General features: G+C 41.3%; 1 protein-coding gene across 2 annotated transcripts in view; it reads right to left on the bottom strand.

Moving 5' to 3' along the window:
* IL5RA (interleukin 5 receptor subunit alpha) overlaps positions 1 to 24,760 on the bottom strand; it is a 40,381-nt gene extending 15,621 nt beyond the window's left edge. Inside the window, exons 1-9 of one of the 2 annotated variants that reach the window (XM_070776304.1) lie at positions 24,394 to 24,760; positions 20,310 to 20,394; positions 18,446 to 18,591; positions 17,338 to 17,476; positions 13,303 to 13,456; positions 13,041 to 13,228; positions 10,412 to 10,557; positions 7,171 to 7,309; positions 5,714 to 6,793 (exon numbers count right to left, since the gene is read on the bottom strand). In XM_070776304.1, coding sequence (XP_070632405.1) covers positions 6,780 to 6,793; positions 7,171 to 7,309; positions 10,412 to 10,557; positions 13,041 to 13,228; positions 13,303 to 13,456; positions 17,338 to 17,476; positions 18,446 to 18,591; positions 20,310 to 20,394; positions 24,394 to 24,432 — 1,050 coding nt within the window. In that variant the 5' untranslated portion in view covers positions 24,433 to 24,760 and the 3' untranslated portion in view covers positions 5,714 to 6,779. Of the gene's footprint in view, positions 1 to 5,713; positions 6,794 to 7,170; positions 7,310 to 10,411; positions 10,558 to 13,040; positions 13,229 to 13,302; positions 13,457 to 17,337; positions 17,477 to 18,445; positions 18,592 to 20,309; positions 20,395 to 24,393 lie in introns of those variants that run through there. The other variant, XM_070776302.1, reaches the window with a different exon arrangement.
* Between the last annotated feature and the right edge of the window lie 697 nt (positions 24,761 to 25,457).

Genomic DNA, 25,457 nt, shown 5'->3' with positions numbered 1-25,457 from the left:
GCAGTGGGGTGTCAGCCTGGAAACCACAGGAGCCTGGGTGAAAGGAAGCAATGGCCCAAATCAGCCACCACATTTACCAACCCCAAATCCCCCATTGCAAAGAAAACCCGAAATTGCCACAAGTTATATCACCCTCAGGGAATACTGAGGGTGGGTTTTTCATTTTATTGGGTCAGCTTTGTATTCTTCTATCAGTTTTTGTCACTGTTGACCCAGAAGCCCACCATTTCTTCCTGAAAGCTTTGGAATTTGCAGAATTCATTTCCGGTGGAGAGTGAACCTGAGCCCTCTACCAGTGTCTCCCCTTCACCTTTCTCCTGCCTGGTTCTCTCCCTGTTCCAGCACAGTGTGAGGATTTAAAGAAAGACTGACAAATAGACTGGGCCATAGTTTTTTTCTTTTCTGAGTGCTGAGGGTGGAGCCAGCAAAGTGTAAAGTTAAGGAGGTGGATTGGAGGGCCTGGGAGCGATTTCATGTGCCCTGGGGCTGCTGTGCCGGGCCCCCTCACTCATTCACAGCCCATGAATGTCAGGTCCAAGGAGAAAGGCACCAGAGTTTCCCTGCAAGAGCCTGGCTTCCATTCCCCGCCCCCGCCCCCACCAAATCTTACTTCCCTCCCTGATTTTCTGCTTCCAGCTATTTTCATGAAGTCCTTAGTCCTATGAGTAATAGGTCTTGTTGTAGAAGGTGCCCTGAAAGACAGCTGCCATCTGTGTTTACCTTGACCATGCAGCTGAGCCATCTAAGAAGTGCAGTGAACTTTCTCCTCCTCCTCTGGGTGTAAGCGCTGCACATCTCAGGCCTAAAGCAATATTTTTATTTTTAACTACATTTTAATTGGTACTTGGTACCTTCGTCTGATAGACCCTGGCTTTTAGATACTGATTTCATCAAGGGCCCAGTTGTTCGTTTGAGAGGCAACGCCTGTGACTGTGGAGAAGACCCATCACTGATGTGCAAGACTCAGATCCACTGAGCCTGACCAGCGACATGGCTGGGTGGATGCACGTAACACTTTTCCATGGTGAAGGCATTACTGTAGGAAACTGCTTTGGTTATTGCTTGTTTCATGCATGACATTTGAGCTTCTGGGAAGGGAGGGAGAACATGATGGACTTTAGAAAAGGAAAAGCCTCACTCAGACCACAAACCCCTCAGGAGACAGAGGGTTTTGGTAAACAGGAGATGGCAGAGATAATAAAGGAACAGAACAATCCGGAAGTTAAGAAAGTTACAAAAGGAGAAAGAAGTGTGAAAAGTGGGAAGTTAGCTCTTCAGATAAGGCAGAGAAGCCACTTGAGGAAGGGCAGCTGATAACAAGGGCAGATAAAATGAAACTGCTTCTTCCATCTGAAGAATAAATAAAAAGTATTCCGTACCCTGGAAATCCCAGCATGGGAGGGCAGAGTTTCAAGGTAGACCGAGAGTGCCCAGAGGCTGGCGGACCCCTGACCACTGTGCCCTGTGTCTCTTGACTGTGCAGTGACTTTGCCAACCGAGCTGGCCAGCAGTCCTGACTCCTCCATCCTCCCTTTTCTTCAATCAAAATGTATTCATCTGGTGTCCCTCTCTTGATCAAGATCCTTGGGCTCTCATGGGTTAACTAGTCAATCGAATTTATTGCAATTTACTAATAGACTCATATGTCACCTATTTGAGAAAATTATCCATTAATAGCCACTTCTTGGCTGTTTGATAACTACTGAATTATTAAATATCTCTGGGTCTCCATTTCCCTCAAATAAGGGAGGTGGACTTAATAATATCTAACAGAGGTGGTATTTGAGTTGGGTCTTGGCATGAAAATGGAAGGGGAGGGCTCCAGAGTGCCATTTATGAGACAAGGTAGGAGAGGAGGAAGAATGTTGGAGGAAATGAATGGAGTGGGAACACTGCCTGGTGGGCTGCAAGCAGAGCATAATTATTGCTGCATCCTCGTGGGGTAAGGAAGAGCCTTGTGAAATGTCTCAGAGGAGCCTGGGCTTCCTATTAGTTTATTAATCATCTTGATGGCGATGGAGAGCCTGCATTGATTAAATTCACTAATGATCCTAAACTGAGCAGGGGAGTAAATTCCAGAAAGGATGGATTTATAAGGTTAGTGGTAATATTAATCAGTGCATCTTCATGACCAGGGTGGCAGTAAATGAAATAAGATTTGCCATGATGATGGCAGGGAGGCATACCTGAGGGCAAAGGATAATGAACCCAGTTCCAAACCGGGAAGCTGTTGTTTAGAAAATAATAATGGGGTGCCAGTTCTAAAGTGCAGAGTGAATAATAAATTAAAAACAAGCTTAAAATAAACTCTCATTCTAGGTCAGGCTCTCTCTCAGCACTTTGGTAGGGGGCTGTCATGGCGGGGGGTAGGGGAACCTGAAAGTGAAAGGCAGATTGGAAAGAACTTACAAAGGAGGAAATTCACCTGTTACAGGGAGGAAGCTGAGACCTGGGGAGGTTAGGGCTGACTGACTAGGTCAGGGGCAGCCACTCTGTCCCCTGCAGGGTGACAGCAGATGGCCCTGCCTTCGGAGGACTAAGGTAGTCTGTCTCTGCTTACAGTCTCTGATTACTTGGCTCATGAAATGTTATCTCTGCATCTCTAACTTCAGTCAGAGAGCTAGACGCTGCCACAGCCACGGCGAAAACCTAGATCTCCTGATTTGTGTCTCGCTTTCTTCCTCTCTAAGTTCTAAACTCTTCACAGTCAACACTGATGAGAATTCAGAACACAGAGGCTAAAACATCAGAACTGGCTCCACAGCCAAAGTACCCACCATGGTCTCCAAGTTAGTTTGAGGTCCTCCAACAGCACTGAGAAAAAATAAAAATCTCTGAAACTGTGTGTGCAGTAATGTTGGGAAGACACCTGGAAATATCAGTACTTTGGGGCCAGTGATTTTTGTACCTTTGGGGAATAACAAAGCATTAAGACAAAATCCCACCAAATGCAGGTAATCAAAATTAAGCTTCCACTATGCGCAGAGTACATCATGAGAAACGCTGGGCTGGAAGAAGCACAAGCTGGAATCAAGATTGCCGGGAGAAATATCAATAACCTCAGATATGCAGATGATACCACCCTTATGGCAGAAAGTGAAGAGGAACTCAAAAGCCTCTTGATGAAGGTGAAAGAGGAGAGTGAAAAAGTTGGCTTAAAACTCAACATTCAGAAAACTAAGATCATGGCATCTGGTCCCTTCACTTCATGGGAAATAGATGGGGAAACAGTGGAAACAGTGTCAGACTTTTTTTTTGGGGGGGGGGGCTCCAAAATCACTGCAGATGGTGACTACAGCCATCAAATTAAAAGACGCTTACTCCTTGGGAGAAAAGTTATGACCAACCTAGATAGCATATTGAAAAGCAGAGACATTACTTTGCTAACAAAGGTCTGTCTAGTCAAGGCTATGGCTTTTCCACTGGTCATGTATGGATGTGAGAGTTGGACTGTGAAGAAAGCTGAGCACTGAAGAATTGATGCTTTTGCACTGTGGTGTTGAGAGTCCCTTGGACTGCAAGGAGATCCAACCAGTCCATTCTAAAGGAGATCAGCCCTGGGATTTCATTGGAAGGAATGATGCTGAAGCTGAAACTCCAGTACTTTGGCCACCTCATGCGAAGAGTTGGCTCATTGGAAAAGACTCTGATGCTGGGAGGGATTGGGGGCAGGAGGAGAAGGGGAAGACAGAGGATGAGATGGCTGGATGGCATCACCGACTTGATGGACGTGAGTCTGAGTGAACTCTGGGAGTTGATGATGGACAGGGAGGCCTGGCGTGCTGCATGCAATTCATGGGGTCACAGAGTTGGACACGACTGAGTGACTGAACTGAACTGGTGCGCATTTGATGAAATTCATAACCTTGTTGAAAATTCCCTGCGATGGGTTTGTGTTTCTTCTGTTGGGTCCCCTCTTGGGGAGAAGAGTGGATCTCGATTGCGCAGTTGAAGCAATGTTGGTGGGTTGGGGGTGGGGGGCTGTGTGTGCTGGGTCTGCTTTCTCAGGTTTGGGCCTCAACCTGGGAAGGAGGGTGTTGGGGGAGGGGGAAAGACTGGCCTTGGCCAAACCATGAAGTAGGGGTTTCTGGCCTGTTTTCTCAGTTCCTCTTTTCCTTTCTCTTCCCTCTCTCAGGAAGGGTCTTGCTGCTCCTCTGAGTCCCAGTAGGGTCATATGGGGGCAGAGCTACAAGGCTGTGCTGATCCTGTGGTGCAACTTTAGGGGCGCCTTTCCCCTTGGGAAACCCAGCTCCCCAAGGCCTTGCAGACTCAGAACCATGTTCCATCCCTTGGGCTTTTGCTTGTCTTCCCCAGCCTTCCTTGGAAATCTCCCTGCTGTGTCTTTGATCTGGCCTAACATGCACATGGGCCAGTGGGCACTGCCCAGGAATGTCCTGCAGAAACACTTGGTAGCCTAAGTGTCTTATTTCTAAATAGGAAATCATAGCATGTGCTGAAAGAAAGAAATCTGTCCTTTAGTACCTGTCATTAGCTACCTCATAGGATGAAGTATATGACATGCACATGCTTGACAAGCCATAACCACACAGTTAGCTACCAGGATCTCTTGACCACCTGTAACCACAAAGTTAGCTACCAGGATCTCTTAAATGAGTCTTTAATTTGTTCAGGGTTTTAGCTTGTAGCACCCAGCCACGGTGCTGTAGGGCTAAGAGCTCAGGCGTTGGAGTCAGTCAGCCTGGGTTTGAATTCCATCTCTGCCACTTACTGGCCATGCAGAATTAAGCAAACTGTCTAAATGTTCAAAACCTTTTTTTCTCATGTACAAAACAGTTTTGTGGATAGGATTGGTGAAAGGGTGCCTGTAAAGCCTTTGGCTCAGTGCTTAGAGGGGAGCAGGTAGTCAACAATAAATCTTATCTATTGACATTGTTGTTTCTATTTCACAATAACCTGTGAGGCAGGAGAAGTGGATTTTGTCTCCTTAGTTCTGGGAGCCTCCAAGGATGGGCAGAGAGAAGTGATCTCTTCTAGGCTGAACAAGTAGTTAGCATGTCCCAAGGCTAGTATGAAACCTGAGCTTGCTATGGAAGACTCTAGAGTTTGGAGAAACAGTAGTTGTTTTTGTTAACTGTCCTCTTCTCTCATACAGTGCCCCCTGCATGGCCAAGATACACAGGTGGCAGCAAACACAGGGAATGCATGTTCTAGCTCCATGGTGCAGGACCGCCTCTCCAACTTAAAGAGTTACCATCTGACACAGAGGACGAGTGGGAATCTGCCCCTTCATTCAGAGCCACCGTCATCACCCTTCTCCGATCCCACAGAGAGATACAGTGATCACCTCATTTGCCTAGTAAGCTAGTCAGTTTAATCATAAACAAAAACATCTGCAGAACCAATATAGGAGCCCAGGTGGTGCCCAATCCTAGACATGAAACAACAGACTGGTTCCAAATCAGGAAAAGAATACATCAAGTCTGTATATTATCACCCTGCTATTTAACTTATATGCAGAATAAATCATGCAAAATGCCGGGCTGGATGAAGCACAATCTGGAATCAAGATTGCTGGGAGAAATATCAATAACCTCAGATATGCATGATGCTGCACTTATGGCAGAAAGTGAAGAAGAACTAAAGAGCCTCTAATGATGAAAGTAGAATAGGAGAGTGAAAAAATTGGCTTAAAACTCAACATTCAGAAAACTAAGATCATGGCATCTGGTCCCATCAGTTCATGACAAATAGATGGGGAAACAATGACAGACTTTATTTTTGGGGGGCTCCAAAATCACTGCAGATGGTGACTGCAGCCATGAAAGTAAAAGACGCTTACTCCTTGGAAGGAAAGTTATGACCAACCTAGATAGCGTATTCAAAAGCAGAGACATTACTTTGCCAACAAAGGTCCGTCTAGTCAAGGCTATGGTTTTTCCAGTAGTCAGGTATGGATGTGAGAGTTGGACTATAAAGAAAGCTGAGCGTCGAACAATTGATGCTTCTGAACTGTGGTGTTGGAGAACATTCTTGAGAGTCCCTTGGACAGCAGGGAGATCCACCCAGTCCATCCTAAAGGAAATCAGTCCTGCATATTCATTGGAAGGACTGATGCTGAAACTCCAATACTTTGGCCACCTGATGGGAAGAACTGACTCTTTTGAAAAGACCCTGATGCTGGGAAAGATAGAAGGTGGGAGGAGAAGTGGATGACAGGATGAGATGGTTGATGGCATCACCAACTCAATGGACATGAGTTTGAGTAAGCTCTGGGAGTTGTTGATGGACAGCGAGGCTTGGCATGCTGCAGTCCATGGGGCCGCAAAGAGTTGGACACGACTGAGCAACTGAACTGAACTGAGGTCTGTTTTTGCTGAAGGCCTGGGTCTGAATCCAGATTTTGTGGACCCTGACCTTATTAAGTTTTTTTTTTTAATTAAATTTATTTATTTTAATTAGAGGCTAATTACTTTACAATATTGTATTGGTTTTGCCATACCTTATTCAGTTTTGAAATCTTCTTTATGAAGTGAAACAAAAGTAAGAATTCAAAATTAAGTACGGAAACATTACAGAAATGGAGACCAGATTAGTAGTTGAGAGGGGTTAGGAATGAAGGAGGAGAGAGAGATGGATGTGCGTATAAAAGGGCGCAAAGAAGAACCCTTGTGGTAATACATACGTGAACCTACGCATGGAATAAAATTGCGTAGAACTAAATACACAAACGAGTACATATAGAACCAGTTAAATCTGAGTAAGATTGATGGGTGGATTCCTTGCCACTGTTTTTGGGTAGCATATTGCAGTGCAGGTTTTTAAGAGGTTCCTCCTGAAAGAAACCAAATGAAGTCTACATGAGTTCTTTCACCATGTTTCTTTGCCACTGCATATGAATTTATATCAAAATTAAAAAGACATATTTTGGAAAAATTGGATAGAAGTGGAATTAGGTAATCTGAAAAAAATGAATAGGCACCAGACTTGGGAAGACCTTGTGCTCTTGAGAAGCTTGAAGGTTTAAACTTCACCGTTCTTATGGTAAATCCACCTCTGGTCAGAAAGGCAGCAAGCCAACTGACAGGGTAAGGCATAGTAGAGACAACGAGAGCATTTCAAGACTCAGAAGTGAACATGTCCACTTTCCAGGAGGATCTGCTACAACCACGAGTAAGGCCACGTGCCTTAAAATAAACAAGAGGTACTCACCCACGTAAATGGGCCGACTCCACTCGCTCCAGAGCCCCGTCGCTCTGCACACAGGGCTCACTGCTGCTCTCACTTGAATGTAATACTTAGAAACATCATCAATTATGGTGATGAGTGTATTGGTTGTCATTTTTTCTGTCTAAATGGAAAAAAATAACATGATAAGACTCTCCGGAACATGCTATTTAAATTATGCCAGTGACTAGACTGGAAGGTCATATGCAAGTGACTCAGTGTTCAGCGGCCCGTTTAAAATCAGTAAGACACACGTCAACTAGGGTCTTCTAGATCACTTCAGTATGGATGCGTTGGCAGTCATCCTTCGATGGAAAGCTAATAGCAACCAAAATAAATAAAATAGGCAATTGTAAGATCTCAGTGATCCATCTCGGTCCAACTGATATTTCCAGAGTGAAAGACTGGAGGGGCCCATAGCAGGATGTGTAACTCCCACCATCTTGTCCCAAGATATTCTGTAATCACCTAACAACATGCCATGGCTTCCATCATACTCAACAGGTGCCAGCAAAGTGCAGTCTATGACATATCTGGCCTGCTGCCTGTTTTTATAGAAACTGCAAGCTAAGAATGACTTACATATTTTCAACAATTGAAAAATATAAAAAGAGTATTTTGTGACACACGAAAATTACATGAAATTGAAATGTCAGTATCCACAAACAGTTTTACTGGAATGCAGTTATGCCTATTTGCTTGTATCTGTGGCAGAGCTGAGTAATTTTGGCAAAAACAGCATGGTCTGCAAAGCCTAAAATATCTCCTCTGTGACCTTTTACTGTAAAAGCTTGCTTATCCCTGTTTCAATGTGTCACTCCCAGCCGGGGGTGGGGAGAAGTGAGGGGTGGAGGGTGCATAAGGAAGTAGAAAAGAGCAGGGCCCTTGAATCTAGGGAAGAGGGGTTTGAATCCTAGCTCTAACCTCTAACTAAATGCAGGGCAAGTTGCTTAACCTCTCTGAGCCTCAGTTTTCTCATCTGTAAAATAGGAATAATACCATCAAACCAATGGATTATCAAATAAAGAAGCCCTAACTTTGTAAAAGCCATGCTTAAATATATTTTGGGTCGCATCACATTAAAACTTCTAATATTCAGCAATCCATTTTTGATCTGCAAAAACAACCATTTGGGGTATTTCAACCTAGTAATATACACTCAGTAAATTCCAGTTTGTCATAGGCAACATAGACTGATATTCTATAGTGTTGAATTGACCCTGTTTTCTCACAAAGCCTTATATATTCTCTCTCCTGGTCAGTGTCTTCACCATGCAGCTAATTCCCTCTGCCCCAAACCAAGTTTATGTCCCTGGGGCCTCCACGTTACATACTCCTGGATATAGTTCTCCTTTCCTTGTCTCTACTCCAAAAACACTGCCATTTTAGGTCTCATCAATTTTTGCTTGGACCATTGCAGTAGCCATGAGACTGCTATTTCTATTTCCACATGTTCCCTCTCCCCATACCCAGCTTTTATGCTGCTACCAAAATAATTCTACATTTCTCCAGATGTTTTCACATTTCTCTATGAAACACTCCAGCGGCTTCCATTGCTAATGGCCATGGTTTTAAAAAGAGAAACTACTTATTCCAAGCAAAATCTTAGAGGCATTCTGGGAGAGGTGCTCATGTCAGAGCCAGAGTTACAATTCCAGTGTTGGTCTTCGGTCCAGCTGACTGAGTTACTGCCGCTTGGCTGAAGGAGCCGTGTTCTCTCAAGCCTTGGTTAATCCTTCCGCCTAGGGCCCTGGCCACTCCAAGTGTACTGGAGGACTGGCGTGAGTGAGGGCTGTTTACTGTGGTCCTCAAGGAGGAAATACACAAATGGAGACAATTTGGGAGCTTTCATAGCAAGTTGAAATAGCCATGGCATCCAAGCTCAGGATCACTGGGTTTGTCTTTAGCTATACTTGATTTTTCTAGCAAATCATACCAGTATATGGTGGATTAGACATTTTAAAAAGAAAGCCAGTTTTTTTGCCATATTTACTTGGGCACGCTGGCTAAAAGAGGTCCTTCTCTGCTTCTCCCACTAGGCAGGTTTCTATTCATCCTTCAAGATTCTGTTCAATTCCTCTCCCTTGGTGGAGGCCCTGGCAGCTTTGTTGACTCCCTGCTTATCCACCTGGCCTCTTGGTCAGGCAGCTCTGAGACTGGGTGAGTGCATCCTGCAGACCAGGCCCCTTGAGAGCAGAAATGGCACCTATTTGTCTATCTCCCACTAAGAAGCCAGCTTATAAACATCTTTGTTAAACCAAATTGAGTTTGCAAGGCAGGAGTTTGAATCCTGACTTCTCCAATTTTTTCCTTTGCTTTGTGATGTTAGGCAACTTACTTAATCTCTCTGTGCCTCACTTTCCTGTAAGGGAATGATCATTGTATAGTTACATAATAGAGAAACTGTAAGTATAACAAGGGCCTTCCCTGGCTCAGTTGGTAAAGAATCTGCCTGCAATGCAGGAGACCCTATTTTCCATCCCTGGGTCAGGAAGATCCCCTGGAGAAGGAAATAGCCACCCACTCCAGTATTCTTGCCTGGAAAATTCCATGGACAGAGGAGCCAGGCAGGCTACAGTCCTTGGGGTCACAAAAGTCATATATGACTCAGCAATTAAACCAAGTATTGACAAAGCTTAACTTATAGTTGATGCTTAATAAATATTGACTTTAATTTAGCTCCTTTCCCCTTGACTTTTTTGTCCATTAGGGCTAATGAAGTGGCATTTTTTTTTAAGTTGTGGTAAAACACACAAAACAAAAAGTTACCATCTTAACCATTTTTAAGTGTGCGGCTCGACATTCACATTGTGCACCCATCTCCTCCTTTTATCCGTTGTGAATAATACTGCTATGAACATGGTTGTTCAAAGGTCTTTGAGACCCTGCTTTCAATTCTTTTGGATATGTACCCAGAAGTAGAATTGTTGGGTCATATGATAATTCTATTTTTAATTTTTGAGAAATCCCCGTACTGTTTTCCATAGCAGCTGCACCATTTCCCCAACAGTGCTAATGAACTTTTATCTAATCCTTCACATTATTTTCAACCCAAAATAGGTCCTTGCAAGACAAAAAACCAGTAAGGTTTGATTTATTTTTATAAACTGAGATAGTTACCTTCGACTTTGTTAGTTCCAGGCTATAACCAGAGCTGTCAAATGGACAAGAATTTTTTTTTTTTAAGAAATCTGTCATCAAATAATGGAATGATTGGAATAATCACCTGAAAATATCCTTTCTTTGCATTGTAAATTTTCACCTCATAATCGAAGCAGTGGCTTGGAAAAGCAGAAACTGGTTTTTCCCAGTGGATAGAGAGACAGGTTCCTTTGATCTCTGCCGTGACGTTCGCTGGAGAATTTACTCGATCTGTGTTAGAGAACAAGGGTTTGGTGATCATGGTTGATAAGTGCAGTCCACCCACATTTCTCAAGGTATTTCCAAGCTACATATTCTCAAGTATTTTCCTCCCGCATTTAACCAACAAATCTGCAAGCCGCAGAACTCTGGCAGCCCGCATCTGACTCCCATCTTACAGCTACAGGAGAGATCTCTTCTGTAAACCTCAAAACTTCCTACTTAAACAGTCTCAAATGGTTGAATGCCCTTTCCTTCAGCTTATTAAGGCCCACCCCACCATCCATTTTTGCTTCCCAAATTGGGCCAACCTGAAGATAAACCTGCTCCTGGAGCGGTGTCCTGGGGACCCAGCTAAGCCCTGTGCTATGGGACAGGTGTGTGGCTGGGCTGGTCACTTCCCCTTTCTGGGCCTCAGTTTTTATTTCATTTTGGTTTGTGTGTCTTGTTTTCGTTTGTTGTGAGGATTTGGTTTTTTCTTACAGAAAAAGAACGGGTTGGGCTAAATTTGTCTTTGCTTATAACTCCATAGTTCTTTACCCTGAAATCTCACTTGATTGTTTTATGGCCGTTTGATAGGGTTGGCAATTATTTCTAATTGAGTGAACTTGTCTAAAGTTATGTGACTTGGATCTCACAATTACTGAATCATAGGAACAAGCTAAAAATGGGGCCCTCTGGCTCCAGAGCCTGCCATCCCTTAAGCCGAAATGTTTTTCACCAAGAGAACATTTATTTCTTTTAGTAATATGAGGAGTTGGTCTCAGTAAAATGAAAATCATACAAGAAAATAAATGTCCATAGTCTGTCCCAGGCTGTGTCCATTTTCATATTAATATCATTGTTTCATAGGTCTCTCTCAGTATTTTTTATTACCTGTTTTCATGAACGTGACATTTTTAGGTCATTTAATATGACCTAAAATATGCTGTTGAAGAGAATTGTATAACCTCTTTAGCAAGTACTCAAAAAGTTATACATCCATACACATATGGATGATGGAAAAGTAGAAACAGATACATATGTCACAAACCACATCCTTTAAATAATAACATTTTGCGTATTTATTGGATACTTAGGCCAGGCACCATTCTAAGCACTTTATAATTATTAACGTACTTAATTGTCACAAAGACCTTGTAGGAAGAATTGATTTCTCCCCATATTTCAGGTGCAAAGCCTGAGGCACAGAGAAATGGCCAGCTTGTCTAAGGTCGCTCAGCGAGTGAGTGGAGAAGCCAGGATCCAGGGCCAGGCAGCCTGGCCCCATAGTCCACACTAATAGCCACGCCATCACGGAAACCTTGAACATGAAGCACCAGAAATGCTCTGTGAAGGGCTCCCGATGAGTTTCATTAATACAAGTATTTAGGATGAGGGAGAAGGTCTTCAGTTTTGCAGACTGAACAAGTGAAAGCTTAGCTCGTATGCTTCAGTCAGAGAATCACATGGTGAGGGAGATCTGGTAACTTAAGAACACCCAGAGGAGAGAGTCCAGAGGGCAGAGGACTGTGAGAGGGATGCACGAGAAGCCGGGGGCAGAGAGAGCTCAGGATGAGAAACCTGGCTGCCTTTGTGTAGCTGAGGGACCTTCTGGTGGGGAAGGAATCAGACTTGTTTGGGGGTGATGCCAACCCCTCACAGGATCCGTGGGCAGACATTTCACAAGCCCAGCCAGAGCTGCTGAGTGGTGGTCTGGGCTTCTTTCAGCAGGGAGCTCACTTTCCCTGGGTTCTCAACTAGCGGAGATTTTATCCCCTAGGGGGCATTTTGAAATGTCTGGGGAATTACTAGGGCCAACAAGGACCTACTGTATAGCACACAGAACTCTGCTCAGTGTTATGTGGCAGCCTGCGTGGGAGAGGAGTTTGGGGAACAGATACAGGTATATGTATGGCTGAGTCACTGCCATGCCATGAAATTATCACAGCATTGTTAATTGGCTATACTCGAATATAAAATCAAAAGTTAAAAAAAGAGAAGACTAAGTTTTAGAGATCTGCTGTTCAACATTGTCCGGATAGTCACCAGTACTGTATTGTGCACCAAAGATTTGGAGGATACATCTCATGTTACCTCTTACCTCTCTTACCTCAATAAAACTAAAATTTAAAAAATAAAAATCATTAGGTATTGAGGTTAAAAAAAAGTCTAGGGACATTCTTATTGTCACAACTTGAGAATGGGGTGAAGTGCTGTTGGCGTCTAGCAGTTGGAGACCAGGGCTGCTCCTGGACACCTTGTAAAGCACAGACAGCCCCAGAGACTTCTTTGGCCAGATAATATGAGTAGCGCCGAGGCTGAGAAACCTTGACCCTGTGGTTTTTAAGCAGGAGCCATGTGGTCGTTCAGTATTAGATGAGTAGCCAAACTAGGTGATATTTATAAACCCTCCCAGTGCTGAGATTCTGCAAAACTAGGTGATATTTATAAACCCTCCCAGTGCTGAGATTCTGCAATTCAGTTATTCTGGTTTTGTGTCAAGGCTGTCTTACCAATGGCATGAAGGGCAAAGAGCTGATCAAAAGGCTTGATCGCAGCTCCCTTGCTAGAGCCGTTAACATACACTGCAAGGTAGTCTCGCCCTTTGCTATTGATGAAAGTCCTGGGAAACCAGCAGGCAACATTTCTCTGCAGGACGTCTTTGCTGTATTCCTGACATTCTTCAATCCAAGAGCGATACCTGTATTGGAACACTCGTAAGTTTTTAAGGCTAGAGGAAACACCCCATTCGCATAAGTGAAAATTGGTACTAACCTGTAGTAGAGGAAGTACTGTGTATCATCAGGGGCATCCTTGCCAACAAGCCAGGTGCAGTGAAGAGAAACTTGGTATGGTCGTAAGTGTGTGTAATTATCTGCTTTCGTGTTTGTGGTGCAAGTTAAATTCACAATCTCAGTTCCAGGAGACCCTAGGTGGTCAAAAATTGGAAAAAAATAGCAGATATACATATACATGAATTGTTTCACATTTTGCTGTACAGTGGAAAGTAACACAACATTGTAAGTTAATTCTATTCCAACAAAAAAAATTTTTTTTAAAGAACAAAGCATTGCCACGACAGTTTTTGATAGTTTCTTTTAAACTCATAGGGATTGGGGACATCAAAAAGTAATTGTCACCACACAGTTATAGAAACCTATTTGCAAAAGGTCATCTTTCTGGGGGATGAACTAAAATGACTAAGCCCTACTTTCTGACTTCAAAGTTTTACAGCTTCTTTGCAGGGAGGGTTTATATGTGATAGATATTAGAATTCAAGAGCAGTGTGATAAATTGTCATTCTGAGCTTGGTATACAGCAGCCTCAGGGTTCTGATGCTCCATTGTCAATAACTAGTTATGACTGAGAGAGCTAATTGGGGAAGGTCTCCAACGCCACTTTGCATCAGAGAACGAAGTGATTCATTAGGTAGTATCCAAATGGTTCATGAGGGACAGAGGTTGCCGCTCAAAAGGAAAGTAGTTTTGGCAACATCGCAAAAGAACACTGCCTCTTTAGAGACTCAGTACACAGACTAGTGTGTTAAAGTCTACTTTAGGTCACCATAGAGCACTGAGTAGAGCTCCCTGGGCTATAGACTCCGTTCTCATTAGTTGTCTGTTTTATACGTAGTGGTGTATGTATGTCAATCCCAGTCTCCCAAGCCACCCTACTCCCTCTTCCCCTTTGGTATGTTTGTTCTCAATATTTGTGTCTCTATTCTGCTTTGCAGATAAGTTCATCTGTACCATCTTTGTAGAGTCCACATGTGCGGTGCTTAGTCGCTCAGTTGTATCCAACTCTTTGTGACCCCATGGACTTTAGCCCTCCACGATCCTTTTCCATGGAATTCTCCAGGCAAGAATACTGAAGTGAATTGCCATTTCCTTCTTAATATATGATACTTGTTTTTCTCTTTCTGACTTACTTCACTCTCTTTGACAGTAGGTCCATCCACATCACTGCAAATGGCACAGTTTGGCTCCTTTTTATGGCTAATATTCCATTGTATATATGTACCACATCTTTATCCGTTTCTCTATTGATGGACATTTAGGTGGCATCCATGCCCTGGCTATTGTAAATAGTGCTGCAGTGAACATTGGGTTTCATGTATCTTTTTGAAATATGTTTTTTTCCAAGTATATATTCAGGAATAGAATTGCTGGGTCATATGGGAATTCTATTTTTAGTGTTTTGAGGAACCTCCATACTGTTCTCCATAGTGGTTGTATTAATTTATATTCCCACCAGTAGAGTAGGAGGGTTCCCTTTTCTCCACATTCTCTCCAGCATTTATGTATATATTTTTTGATGATGAGTGTTACGGCCAGTGTGAGATGATACCTCGTTGTATCATTTGAGTTGCATTTCTCTTTATAATTAGTGATGTTGACCATCTTTTCATATGTTTGTTGGCCATCTGTAGGTCTTTGGAGAAATTTCTATTTATATCTTCTGCTCCTTTTTTGATTGGGTTGTTTGTCTTTTTGATATTGAGCCTCGTGAGCTGTTTGTATATTTTGGAGATTAATCCCTGTCAGTTGCTGTGTGGGCAGATATTTTCCCCATTCTGAGTATTGTCTTTTCAACTTGTTTATGGTTTCCTTTGCTATGCAAAAGCTTTGAAGTTCATTGGATCCCATTTGTTTAATTTTGTTTTAATTTTCATCACTCTGGGAGATGGGTCAAAAAAGACCTTGCTGCAATTTATGTCAAAGAGTATTCTGCCTGTGTTCTGGTCTAAGAACTTTTTAGTGTCTGACTTTACATTTAGGTCTTTAATCCACTTTGAATTTATTTGGGGGCTATATGTGTGTGTGTGGCTGATTCACTTTGCCGTACAATATTGTGTTTCTGCTCTACAGCAGTGTATATGCAGGTATATATGCATGTGTGTATATGTGAATATGTATATATATATGATGTGTGTGCATATACATACACGTGTGCATGCATGCTTGGTTGCTCAATCATGTCTGACTCTTTGTGACCCCCATGGACTATAGCCCACCAGACTTCTCTCCTCTGTCCATGGAATTTTTCAGGCAAGAATACTGGAGTGGGTTGCCATGCCTTCCTCGAGGGGATCTTCCAGACCCAGTGATCCAACCTGAGTCTCCTGTGGCTCCTGCATTGGCAAGCAGATTCTTTACCACTGAGCCACCTGGGAAGTCCTTATATATGTATACATATGCATATACACACACACACACATGTATACACACATTTTCATATATATATATATATATATATATGTATGTGTATACGTGTGTGTGTGTGTGTGTGTGTATACTCTCTCCAGGCACTAAATGACCAGATAATCTGTGCCAAGTATAGTTTAGAGTTTCTGAGGTCTGCTTCTCTCCTAGTTTCCTTCCAAGGAATGATGTGGTGTGAATTCAGTCTGATTCAAGGCAGAAATAATGACATTTTCATTATTGTCACCCCACATCAGTGTGCTCAGAGAGCAGTCGAGGTTGCAGAAGAGTATGAAAGGCTTGTTAAGGTACACTCCGGTTACTCACTGCAGGGACGTGGAAACGTGCTTTAGTGTACAGCAGATGACGACTTGTATTTGTGGTCTTCTGTCTACCTTAGATTCTGTCTCCGCGTGTGACATCAAGCCTACTGTGAACTGGCCGCTGTGTGGTCCAGACATCATGTTCTACTGAGTGAATGGGAAGATCTTCATGATGCTGCTCTCGGTCATACACACGATGTGGGAGGCATGGCCTTTTCATGCAGTGATGTGATGAGAGGATAGTTTGACTGTTGGCCACAGCCAGACTGGCCCAGGCCATGGTTGTTATGTGCAAGTACACACATCCCAAGACTTGGTGGCCCGTTCTCCCTTTTTCTTTCTCTGTTCTGTGTGTGTGTGTGTGTGTCTGTTTGTCTTCAAGGTTTGAATCATAAGTGTCACTGGTTCTAAGTATTAGAAACCCCAGCTTTCCACAGAAGGACCATATAGACATAGTAGGTGTTAATCTCTTTGCTCATGGCACTCAGGCTATCCAGTCTCATGGCTTCTATGAACTGTCAGCACAGTTTTCTTCAGTTTCATTTGAGAGGTCATACAATCGTAAACATCCACCAGTGTGACAGGGAACACTATGTGTGAAGCCTGAAGCACATGCTGTTTGTATGCTGGTGCAGGAAAGCAGGAGACTCCGCCCTGCGCACAGGGCAATAGGATGGCAGGGTTAACATCTATTTACTGTGAAAGATAAAGAATGTAATGTTGTATGTTGTGCCACATGAGTAGCACAGCATCCCTGAATGAGTTCTGAAAGGAACAGCAACCCTCTGTGCATCAGATGGAAAAAAAGGGGCTTCCCAGAGCAGATACGATTTGATTTGGGCTTTGAAGTATAGGAAGAATTCAGAAAAGCAGGCCAAAGAGGTAAGCTCAGGGCAGTGAGGGCTCAGAGGCAGGACTGTGCTGGTGTGGAGGGGTCATGGTTGGAAGTCATCTGAGAAGAGCAGAGGATTCATGTGGGGAGCGAGTGGAAAGATGTCCTAGAATCCAGTTATGAGAGAGCTCAGCTTTTGTTTACGACTCCCTGTCTTCTGAGCCGGGGAGGAAGAAGAATTCTCAATGTTTGCAGGGAGCCGCTGGATGGGATTGACTGGGTCACACACACTAACCAGTGATCTCTGTCTCGGAGAGGACGCGGATGAGGTAAAAGAACACTGTAGGGATGAGTGACTGACTTACAGAGAAAAGCGAGGCGTGTTCCTCTCCTGACTTCCCCATGTTTACAAAGGTCTGGAATTGAAAACCAGGCCCTCAGAGACCTGCCTTACCTATTGGGGCTTTAAGTTCTGCAGAAACCCAGCTGCTGGCTTGTAGGGAGTGGTCGTTCCAGGGCACTGTCCGCACACTCGCTGAAAAGCCTTTGTGAAGGATGGTTATGAGGTTTCTTTCAGTGTTCCTGGTTTCGTACTAAAAATAAAACCCACAAGTCATGATACGTAAAGGGGAAATGACCTTCAGAGAACTATTTAATCAAATAGGAGTTTTCTTCCACTTTTTAAATGGCATGTAAACACAATGCAATGCAATCATTCTGCTAGAAAAAAATCAAACCCAGTGTTTCAAGGTTATGTTCTTATCCCTAAACTCATCAATCAAGTTGTACACGTTAAATAGGTGCAGCTTTTTACCAAAAACAAAGAGGTTTTTAAAATGAATAAACAAATTGTCCAGTTTAGATTGGTACATGGTTTAAAAATACATAATGAAATATAGAAAATAATTATTCAAGGATACCTGAATTAACTGCTTCTTATAAAAACAAACAAAATGCTACAGTTCAGACTCCAGTTTCCTTTGGCCACCATCTCTGGCTCCAGTCTCCTCCCCAGAGGTAAATTTTTGATGGAGAATTCTCTAGAATTCCATATTGACTGACATAGTACTGCTTCTCCCTTTGTTTGATTTATGGCACATCCGCTCGGTACCTGGTGCTTTACTATATCCCTTCGGTGAACCTGGGGCTCTGGGATCTTAAGTGACTGATGGAAGTAGTAAAGGCAGGAAGTGGCTGAACTGGGATTTGAATTTGACCTTTTCTGTTAAGTACAATGGCCCCTGTCCTCTTTTGCTTGGTTATTTTCTTCTGTTCTTTTGAATATTTTAGAGGCAACATAAAATCAATATCTCAACCATTGTAGCTCAGAAGTTACTAAACTTTATTGTTAAGTGGAAGAATTGGTCCCACAGTTAAAAATGTTCCGAGCCACTCTTTTAGTGCAGGTATGGCACTAGTTCTCAGCCATTTCAATAGAGACATTGCCCTCCTAGGAACATTAACAGAAAGCTCTGTAGTGATTTTCTCTCTTTTTAGTTAAAATTTCCTTTAATAAGGAAAATTCAGTCTAGGTAAGCATTGCCATCAGAATAAACACTTACATCTTCTTCTTGTGGAGCATTTATTTTCACATGATATCCTAGCTGGATATTGCTTTGTTCTTGATCAGGATTTGGTTCCCAACGTAAAAGAACTTGAGCTAAATTGACAGCTTTAATGGTGAAATTGACTGGTGGTAGAAGTAAAACTGTTGATCAAAAGAAAAAAGCCATGCAATGTTTAATTATATGGGACATTTTAAAATCACTAAATGTTTTATTGTGTGGTATAGTATTTTATTATGCTATCAGACTGTATAACACTGAAATAATCTTAGGAAAAGGTTCTTTAGAACTGTTTTTAGCTCATTATCTTTTTTACTTTGCCCAGGTATTTACCTATAACACCTACAGGTGTTTTATTGAAATATGAATAGTTTACTATATTATTATTCAATATAATAATTTTCAAAGGGTCATTATCTATTAATGGACTAAAATAATATGTTCGTTTGTGGGTAGCAATGTGTTTAATGACATGGAATAAAATTGAATAGAAAATATCAGGTGCATCAAACATAAGAAGTCCTATTTCATGAACTTCTTATTTGTTCCATAAATATAGTCACATATTTGTATACTGGTTCAGGATGTAAAGATTTGTTTCTTACTATGATTCAAGGTCAAAAAACTTGTAAGCAAAATTACTCAATCAGCATTTATAAACAGAAAATGTTTTTTCCGCCCTCATGAACCACTCTCTAACAGTGTCTTCAAAATCAAAGCTTTCATTTAAATTACAATATCAATGCCTGTTCTTAGAAATCTTGGGAAGCACAGATGATCAAAAAAAAAAAGAAAAAAAATACAGCCACAGTTTTATCACTGAGTGGCATTAACATGTAATACATTTATTGTCTTTTTTTCTTGAGCATACATTTATACAACTTTTAAAATTTTTGCTAAAGTTGGGCTTCCCTGGTGGCTCAGATGGTAAAAAGTCTGCCTGCAGTGCAGAAGACCCAGGTTCAATCCCTGGATCAGGAAGATCCCCTGGAGAAGGAAATGGCAACCCGCTTCTGTATTCTTGTGTGGAAAATCCCATGGACGGAGGAACCTGGTCAGCTACAGTCCATGCGGTCGCAAAAAGTCGGACGTGACTGAGTGAATTCACTTCTTTCGCTTATAGTATTGTACAATTATGAAACCTTTGATGAATTTACTCATCAGCACATTTCCACTGACATTTAATATTTAATAGCTTTCCATGACTCTGCCTCCACACCTGCTGCATACAGACTTCTGGGGCTCTGTCTGTACTTCACCGACCATTATGGTAGCCACTGGCCACATGTGGCTATTTAAATAAAATCAAAGTTCACTGTCTTAGTTACGTGAGCCATATATCCAGTGCTCAATAGTCAAGTGTCATTGGACAGTGCAGATACGAGAACATAGTCATTATTGTAGCAGGTTCTCTGAGTGCTAGTGGGGGACTCATGTGATGGGTTGTTTGTTTGTTTGTTTTTTTCCCTAAACCCAGTGATCAATAAGTTTCTGAACCAAACATAGTGGAAGCTTCTTATTCTTTGGTTCTGAGAACTTGGAGAGGACTTTGAACTAGACGCTTGTCTGGGAAGGTGTCCAAATACGGCCAACCGGCTGCAGCTTTATTCTGAGTGCCCATTTACACACACGTGGAATACGATTTCCCACTGCAACATAAAATATCCGCTTCAGCCAACTTTGCTTTCTTAAAATATAATATGTTTAAAGAACTGATATTCTGATAAGAATAAATGTTCCATCCCTTTTTAAAAAAATCATGATTTCCTAATTGAGTCTTATTTAGGAGAAAGTAATACTATCCTTTTTTGTAATGTACTTATTTTTTTTTTAATTATTGAATTTAATAGGTGGTACTTACATTTTTTATCAGGAAGTAAGTCTGCTTGCAGTATTACTGCCGCCCCCAAAAGAATCAGTAATTCAGGTGCCATGATGATCACAACCTACGGAAAACAGAAAGAGAAAAATCCAAATGGCCACCTGTTGCCATTTCTAAGAAAAGCTGGTAGCTCCTTTCTAAAGAAAAGTATAGTCATTTGGCCATTTAACAGACATTTATGAACTTTATGTGTTAGAAATACAAATATGAACAAATCTTGGATTTTGTCTTGCCAACATGGATCCATAATCTGAGAGACAGAATGAAGTGTAAATCAATCATTGTAACTCCAGCTTCAAAACTGCTCTAGTAAAGATGTGTATAAGGAGCAGAGAGACTTCTGAATTGAGTCCTAAAGGATATACTAGAGTTCTTACACACACACAAGTGAGGAAAGGCATCCATGGTGGCACATGGAGCCATGCGAAGCCAGAAGAGAGAAAAGAAAATAGAAAAAGGTTGATATTCTGTGAGAGATGACAGCAGATGTTTGAACAGTAGAAGACAGAGTTAATCAAATTGAATATGAATATCATTACCAGTTTCACTAATAAGAATTTACATATGAGCATGACATGTCCAGCATGACAAAGAATTTAAATCTAAAATGTTTACATGGATAAAAGACGCTTTGTATCACAAACCTGGAATAAGTGTTTAGTACTTCAGACTTCGTAGAGGCGGAGTTTTTTGATGAACCCAGAAAGAAATAGGCCATTAAAGGGAATGAAAACATAGTTATAGGCCTGAAGAAAATAAAACTGATATTTATTTTAAATTAAAAAAAATAAGCAGACAATGAATCTAGAGTAGAAATATTAGCATAACTCAAGTGTAGCGGTCTGAAAAAAATAGTTAGATTGTTTCAGGAACATTTTTTTTTAACATGTGAAAGAAAAGATCTCTTGTTGAGAATTGTAGATTAGAAATCTTGAATGTTTCCTTTGAAAATTTCGGAAGGCATTTTTCATATGACCTTAACAAAAATAACATTCTGCCTGCTAAGTTTTGTCCTCCCCCCACCAGATGATGAGGGTGTGTAGTTATCCAATTTACAATGGTGAAAAGATGGCTAAAAAACAGACCCAGTCTCAGGTCTTCCTCCAACTGTAAAACCTATGTTCTACACTTAAGTGACACAATTTTTAATTTAAACTTTTATTTAAGTGATGTGATATTTTTCAAACATAATTCTGGTAGAACCACAGAGGATAGGTGTTGGCTAAATGGATACATTCAGGAAGAACCAAAAACCACACTTTCTTCACTTTTACTACTTACTAATGAAATTAGTAAAATGTCACAGCAGGAAGACAGAAACAACATACAAATCAATTAATTTCTTTTTCAGATAAACTCAAGTATTGCTAATCAGAGTTCTGCACTTTTTAAAGACGTTTTCTTTTGTATTGAGATATAGTTGATGAACATGTTGTGATGGTTCCCGGTGCACAGAGAAGGGACTCAGCCGTACATGTCCATGTGCCCTTCTCTCCCCAACCCCCTCCTATCCAGGCGACCACATAGCGTTGAGCAGAGTGCTCTCTGTCCATGTGCCCTTCTCTCCCCAACCCCCTCCTATCCAGGCGACCACATAGTGTTGAGCAGAGTGCTCTCTGCAGGTCCTTGTTGGTTTTCCATTTTGGACACAGCAGTGTGTACTGTCCATCCCAGACTCCCTAACTGTCTCTTTCCCCACCCTTCCCACCATCTTCCCATAACCAAAAGTTGGTTCTGTTAAGTCTGTGAGTCGCTTTTTATTTTGTAAGTTCATTTGTATCATTTCTTTTTAGATTCCGCATATAAGGGATGTCATACAACATTCCTCCTTGCATCTAGAGTTCTGCTCCGTGTGATAAGAATCATCCTGTTTCTTTCTCTAATTTTACACCATGTAGAAAAAGAATTTTTAAAACAACAGTAACGATAAAAGCAGCTGTTCTAAAGTTTTTAAAGGTTTCAGTAAGTGAGAATATTAAGGATTTAAAGGCACGTCTTGGTAATTTACTAAGCCTAAGAAGCAAAGATAAGAACTCCTTAGAGACTTCCCTTGTGGTACAATGGTTAAGACGCTTGTGCTTCCACTGCAGGGGCAGGCATGGGCTTGATCCCTGGTTGGGAATTAAGATCTCATGTGCTATGCAGTATGGCCAAAAAAAAGAAAAAAGTGAAAAAAAAAATCCTAATAGCTTCCTCTTCAAATTTAGAAGGCAATGTCTTTAAAATTTCAGTATTTCCGGAAATAATATTACACGTGTTCTAAGTTTTCACTAATCATTATTACTAGGAGGAATTCTCAGTCAGAAAAAAATGCAAAATTGATTTTCCCCAAGTGAGTTTTACTGACTGGCAAAGTAAGTAGTGTGTTATAAATAGTACTTGTAAAAATAATAAATTGCAATTAAATTTTGAAGTAATAAACTATCACATGCCTCAATGTGGAGATAATTGAATATTTCACATAACCAAGCAGTCTGCCCTAGAATTTTTTATGTGTTCTGATTTTATAGCTGATGAAAACAGAATTGTTTCTCAAATTTGACCAAAAATTTGTGATGATCAATTTATCAGCCATAAAACTGCCATGCACTTTTTTTTCACATTTTACTGTGATATTCTGTGTTTAAAAGGATGATAACTTTGAATAAAAGAAGTTGTCCTATAGACAACACAGAATACTCAACCAGGAGTCCAAATCCTAGCAAGAATAACCATTTTTTTGTGAGCCAGATAAATTCAGTAGAAGCCTGGTATTACTGAAGGTTCAGCAGGTGACCCTGTGTTTTTCTATAATTCTGTTTGCTCTGCTCATTCCCTGAAAGCACCTTCAGCCTTTGCTCATGTCTTCTTAATATTTCTGGTCCGTGGCAGAGCAGTCACTCCTTCTGGAAAACGAACTTGAATCTTTTGGGGTCATCTCTTTGATGCAGTGATATACTGTTACGTAGATGTCAGCTGGGTAATATTTTGTTGTACAGTAGGCTGTTTCACTACATTAAAATGTATAGAAATAACTTGTTCAGAATAACTTGTTATCCATTCTTCTCATGGATACTAAAATCCAGCAGAAAACCATTAAATGTTTAAAGTAGATTCAAATTCAGAATGAAGCAAACATGGGTTGCCTACCTGTCAATACTATTATCAGAAAGGCATGCTCAGTCTCTTAGAAAGACCATGGGCCACCTGTTCTTGTCATATTTCATTGGCTTGATCTAAAATTCCTCGAGTGCTCTCTGAGAATCTGGCATCTGGTAGTTGTTATATTCTTTGAAATTTGGGAGTAAACAGGAGCACCATCGCTCACAGTACAGATGTTTCTAGAAAGCGGGGTGAAGTCCTGACAATTGTAGATGAATTTCCCCAGTGTTCCTGAGAATTGGTCAAGTTCTACTGAAGTTCAGACTTAACGTTTTCCCCACTCTCTTTCCAGATTATTTTGCTGCCGAGGTCGTTTGTTTTATAACCAAAGTTGTATTTACCCTTTTTAAAGAAACTTTTTGAGTCAGCTGTGGTGACAACTAATTAAAACTCAACTTCAGTGCACAGACATTGAAAAGCAACTGAGAGGATTCATGGTCCGTTAAACCCTCAAAAGTAGAGTTTACTTTTTACTTCCTTTTTTTTTCCTGTACAGTGTAATCAGCAATAAAACATATCTCTTGGGGGATGAAGAATAAATAAATAAACCAAGGTGTAAAATGCAAATAACATGTTTAGCTAGGTATGTTGCATTACCCCCAAGTGAAAAATTGTGCATAGTCCTAAAAATATGAGTCATTAGGAGCATATATAAGGCATGCAACCTTTTTTTCTGCCTTACTACAGGACTTCTGATTAATTTTCTGAAATAGTCCATAAATATAACTCAGTGATTCAAACTGTTGCCACAATCATAAAGCCTTGTTAGCCAAGGTGGAAATGGTGCTGCCACCCTGAGTATTTGGGAAATGCTGGCAGAAAGAGTTTGCTGCCCAAATCTCCTAATGGTTAAATGTCTTCCAGCTAATTGCACTTGATGCCATGTCATCCCACATCCACACTCCCCTGTTCCCAGGCATACCTGTCTCCTTCGGTTGATCCTCTCATTTCTGATGACCATCCATGCTCAGCAGCCGACAGCCAGGACCACCTCCATGTTGTCAGTGCTCTTGGCTGCAGCCGCAGCACCTAACACAGCTTCAGGCCCAGGGCAGATGCTGCATATGCCTGGCTCTACACAAAATAAAGGCAAATTAATGCACAGCCCTTAACAAGTCGAGCTCTGTAGGGAAAAACCTAGCAGAGGGACAAGTTAGATTAGAGCACAGCAGGCAGGGAGCACGAAGCAAACCTGGGCTGTCTTGGGGGAGATGTGATACTCTTGGTACCTTGCCTAAAAATTTCCCCAAGCAGCATTTCAAGTAATGGAAACAAATGAGGTGATTTGATTTGCCAAACTTTATTATGTTTGAAATGCAAACAGTTAACAAATAGCTACATATATTAACATATTTTTCAGTAACTATGAAAGAAGGCATACCCTTTCACGAGAAATATTAGAAATTGTACCGGGTAATTCAGTTTTCAACCTGATGATTCATTAAATTGGGTATCAAATACATTAATCAATATGGCTATAAAAAGTCACTTTTCATGTGTTAATGAGTTGTAGGCTCATAGAGTATTAAGAGAATCTGATTTTTTTCCCATGTCTTCCTTTCTCTTTTTTTTTTTCATTCCATCCAATTTTTCTGTATATATGGAAACATGTTTACACTGATTGGGGTGAATATTTAATAAAATAGTGAACCTGAAACCGAGTGAGATATTTCAGCAAGTTTTTGGAGATTTTATATACAATCAAACAATTTTTTTTCAAAATCCCAGAACCCTGAAAAGAAACAGAAAGCAGAATGCCTTCAGTTAGAGCCAGGGCAGCCATCTCCTCTTTTTGTTTCTGCATTTGTAACTTTCTTATTAATTCAGACTTCCTCATCAAGTTATTTTATCCTGTACCCTATTTTTTAAACTCATATATTTCCCCAGAAAACTTGGCAGAGTCTGTGTTCTAATTTTAAGCTCGGAAGTATCTGCAACAGCGGGTAACAAGCGTCTTAAACAAGAATCAGCAAAAAACATAGCTTT

Source organism: Bos indicus, chromosome 22 (assembly GCF_029378745.1).
Source record: "Bos indicus isolate NIAB-ARS_2022 breed Sahiwal x Tharparkar chromosome 22, NIAB-ARS_B.indTharparkar_mat_pri_1.0, whole genome shotgun sequence".
NCBI classification, from domain to species: domain Eukaryota; kingdom Metazoa; phylum Chordata; class Mammalia; order Artiodactyla; family Bovidae; genus Bos; species Bos indicus.
Note: the sequence above shows the minus strand (reverse complement) of the source record. Positions and strands in the feature narration are given on the sequence as shown.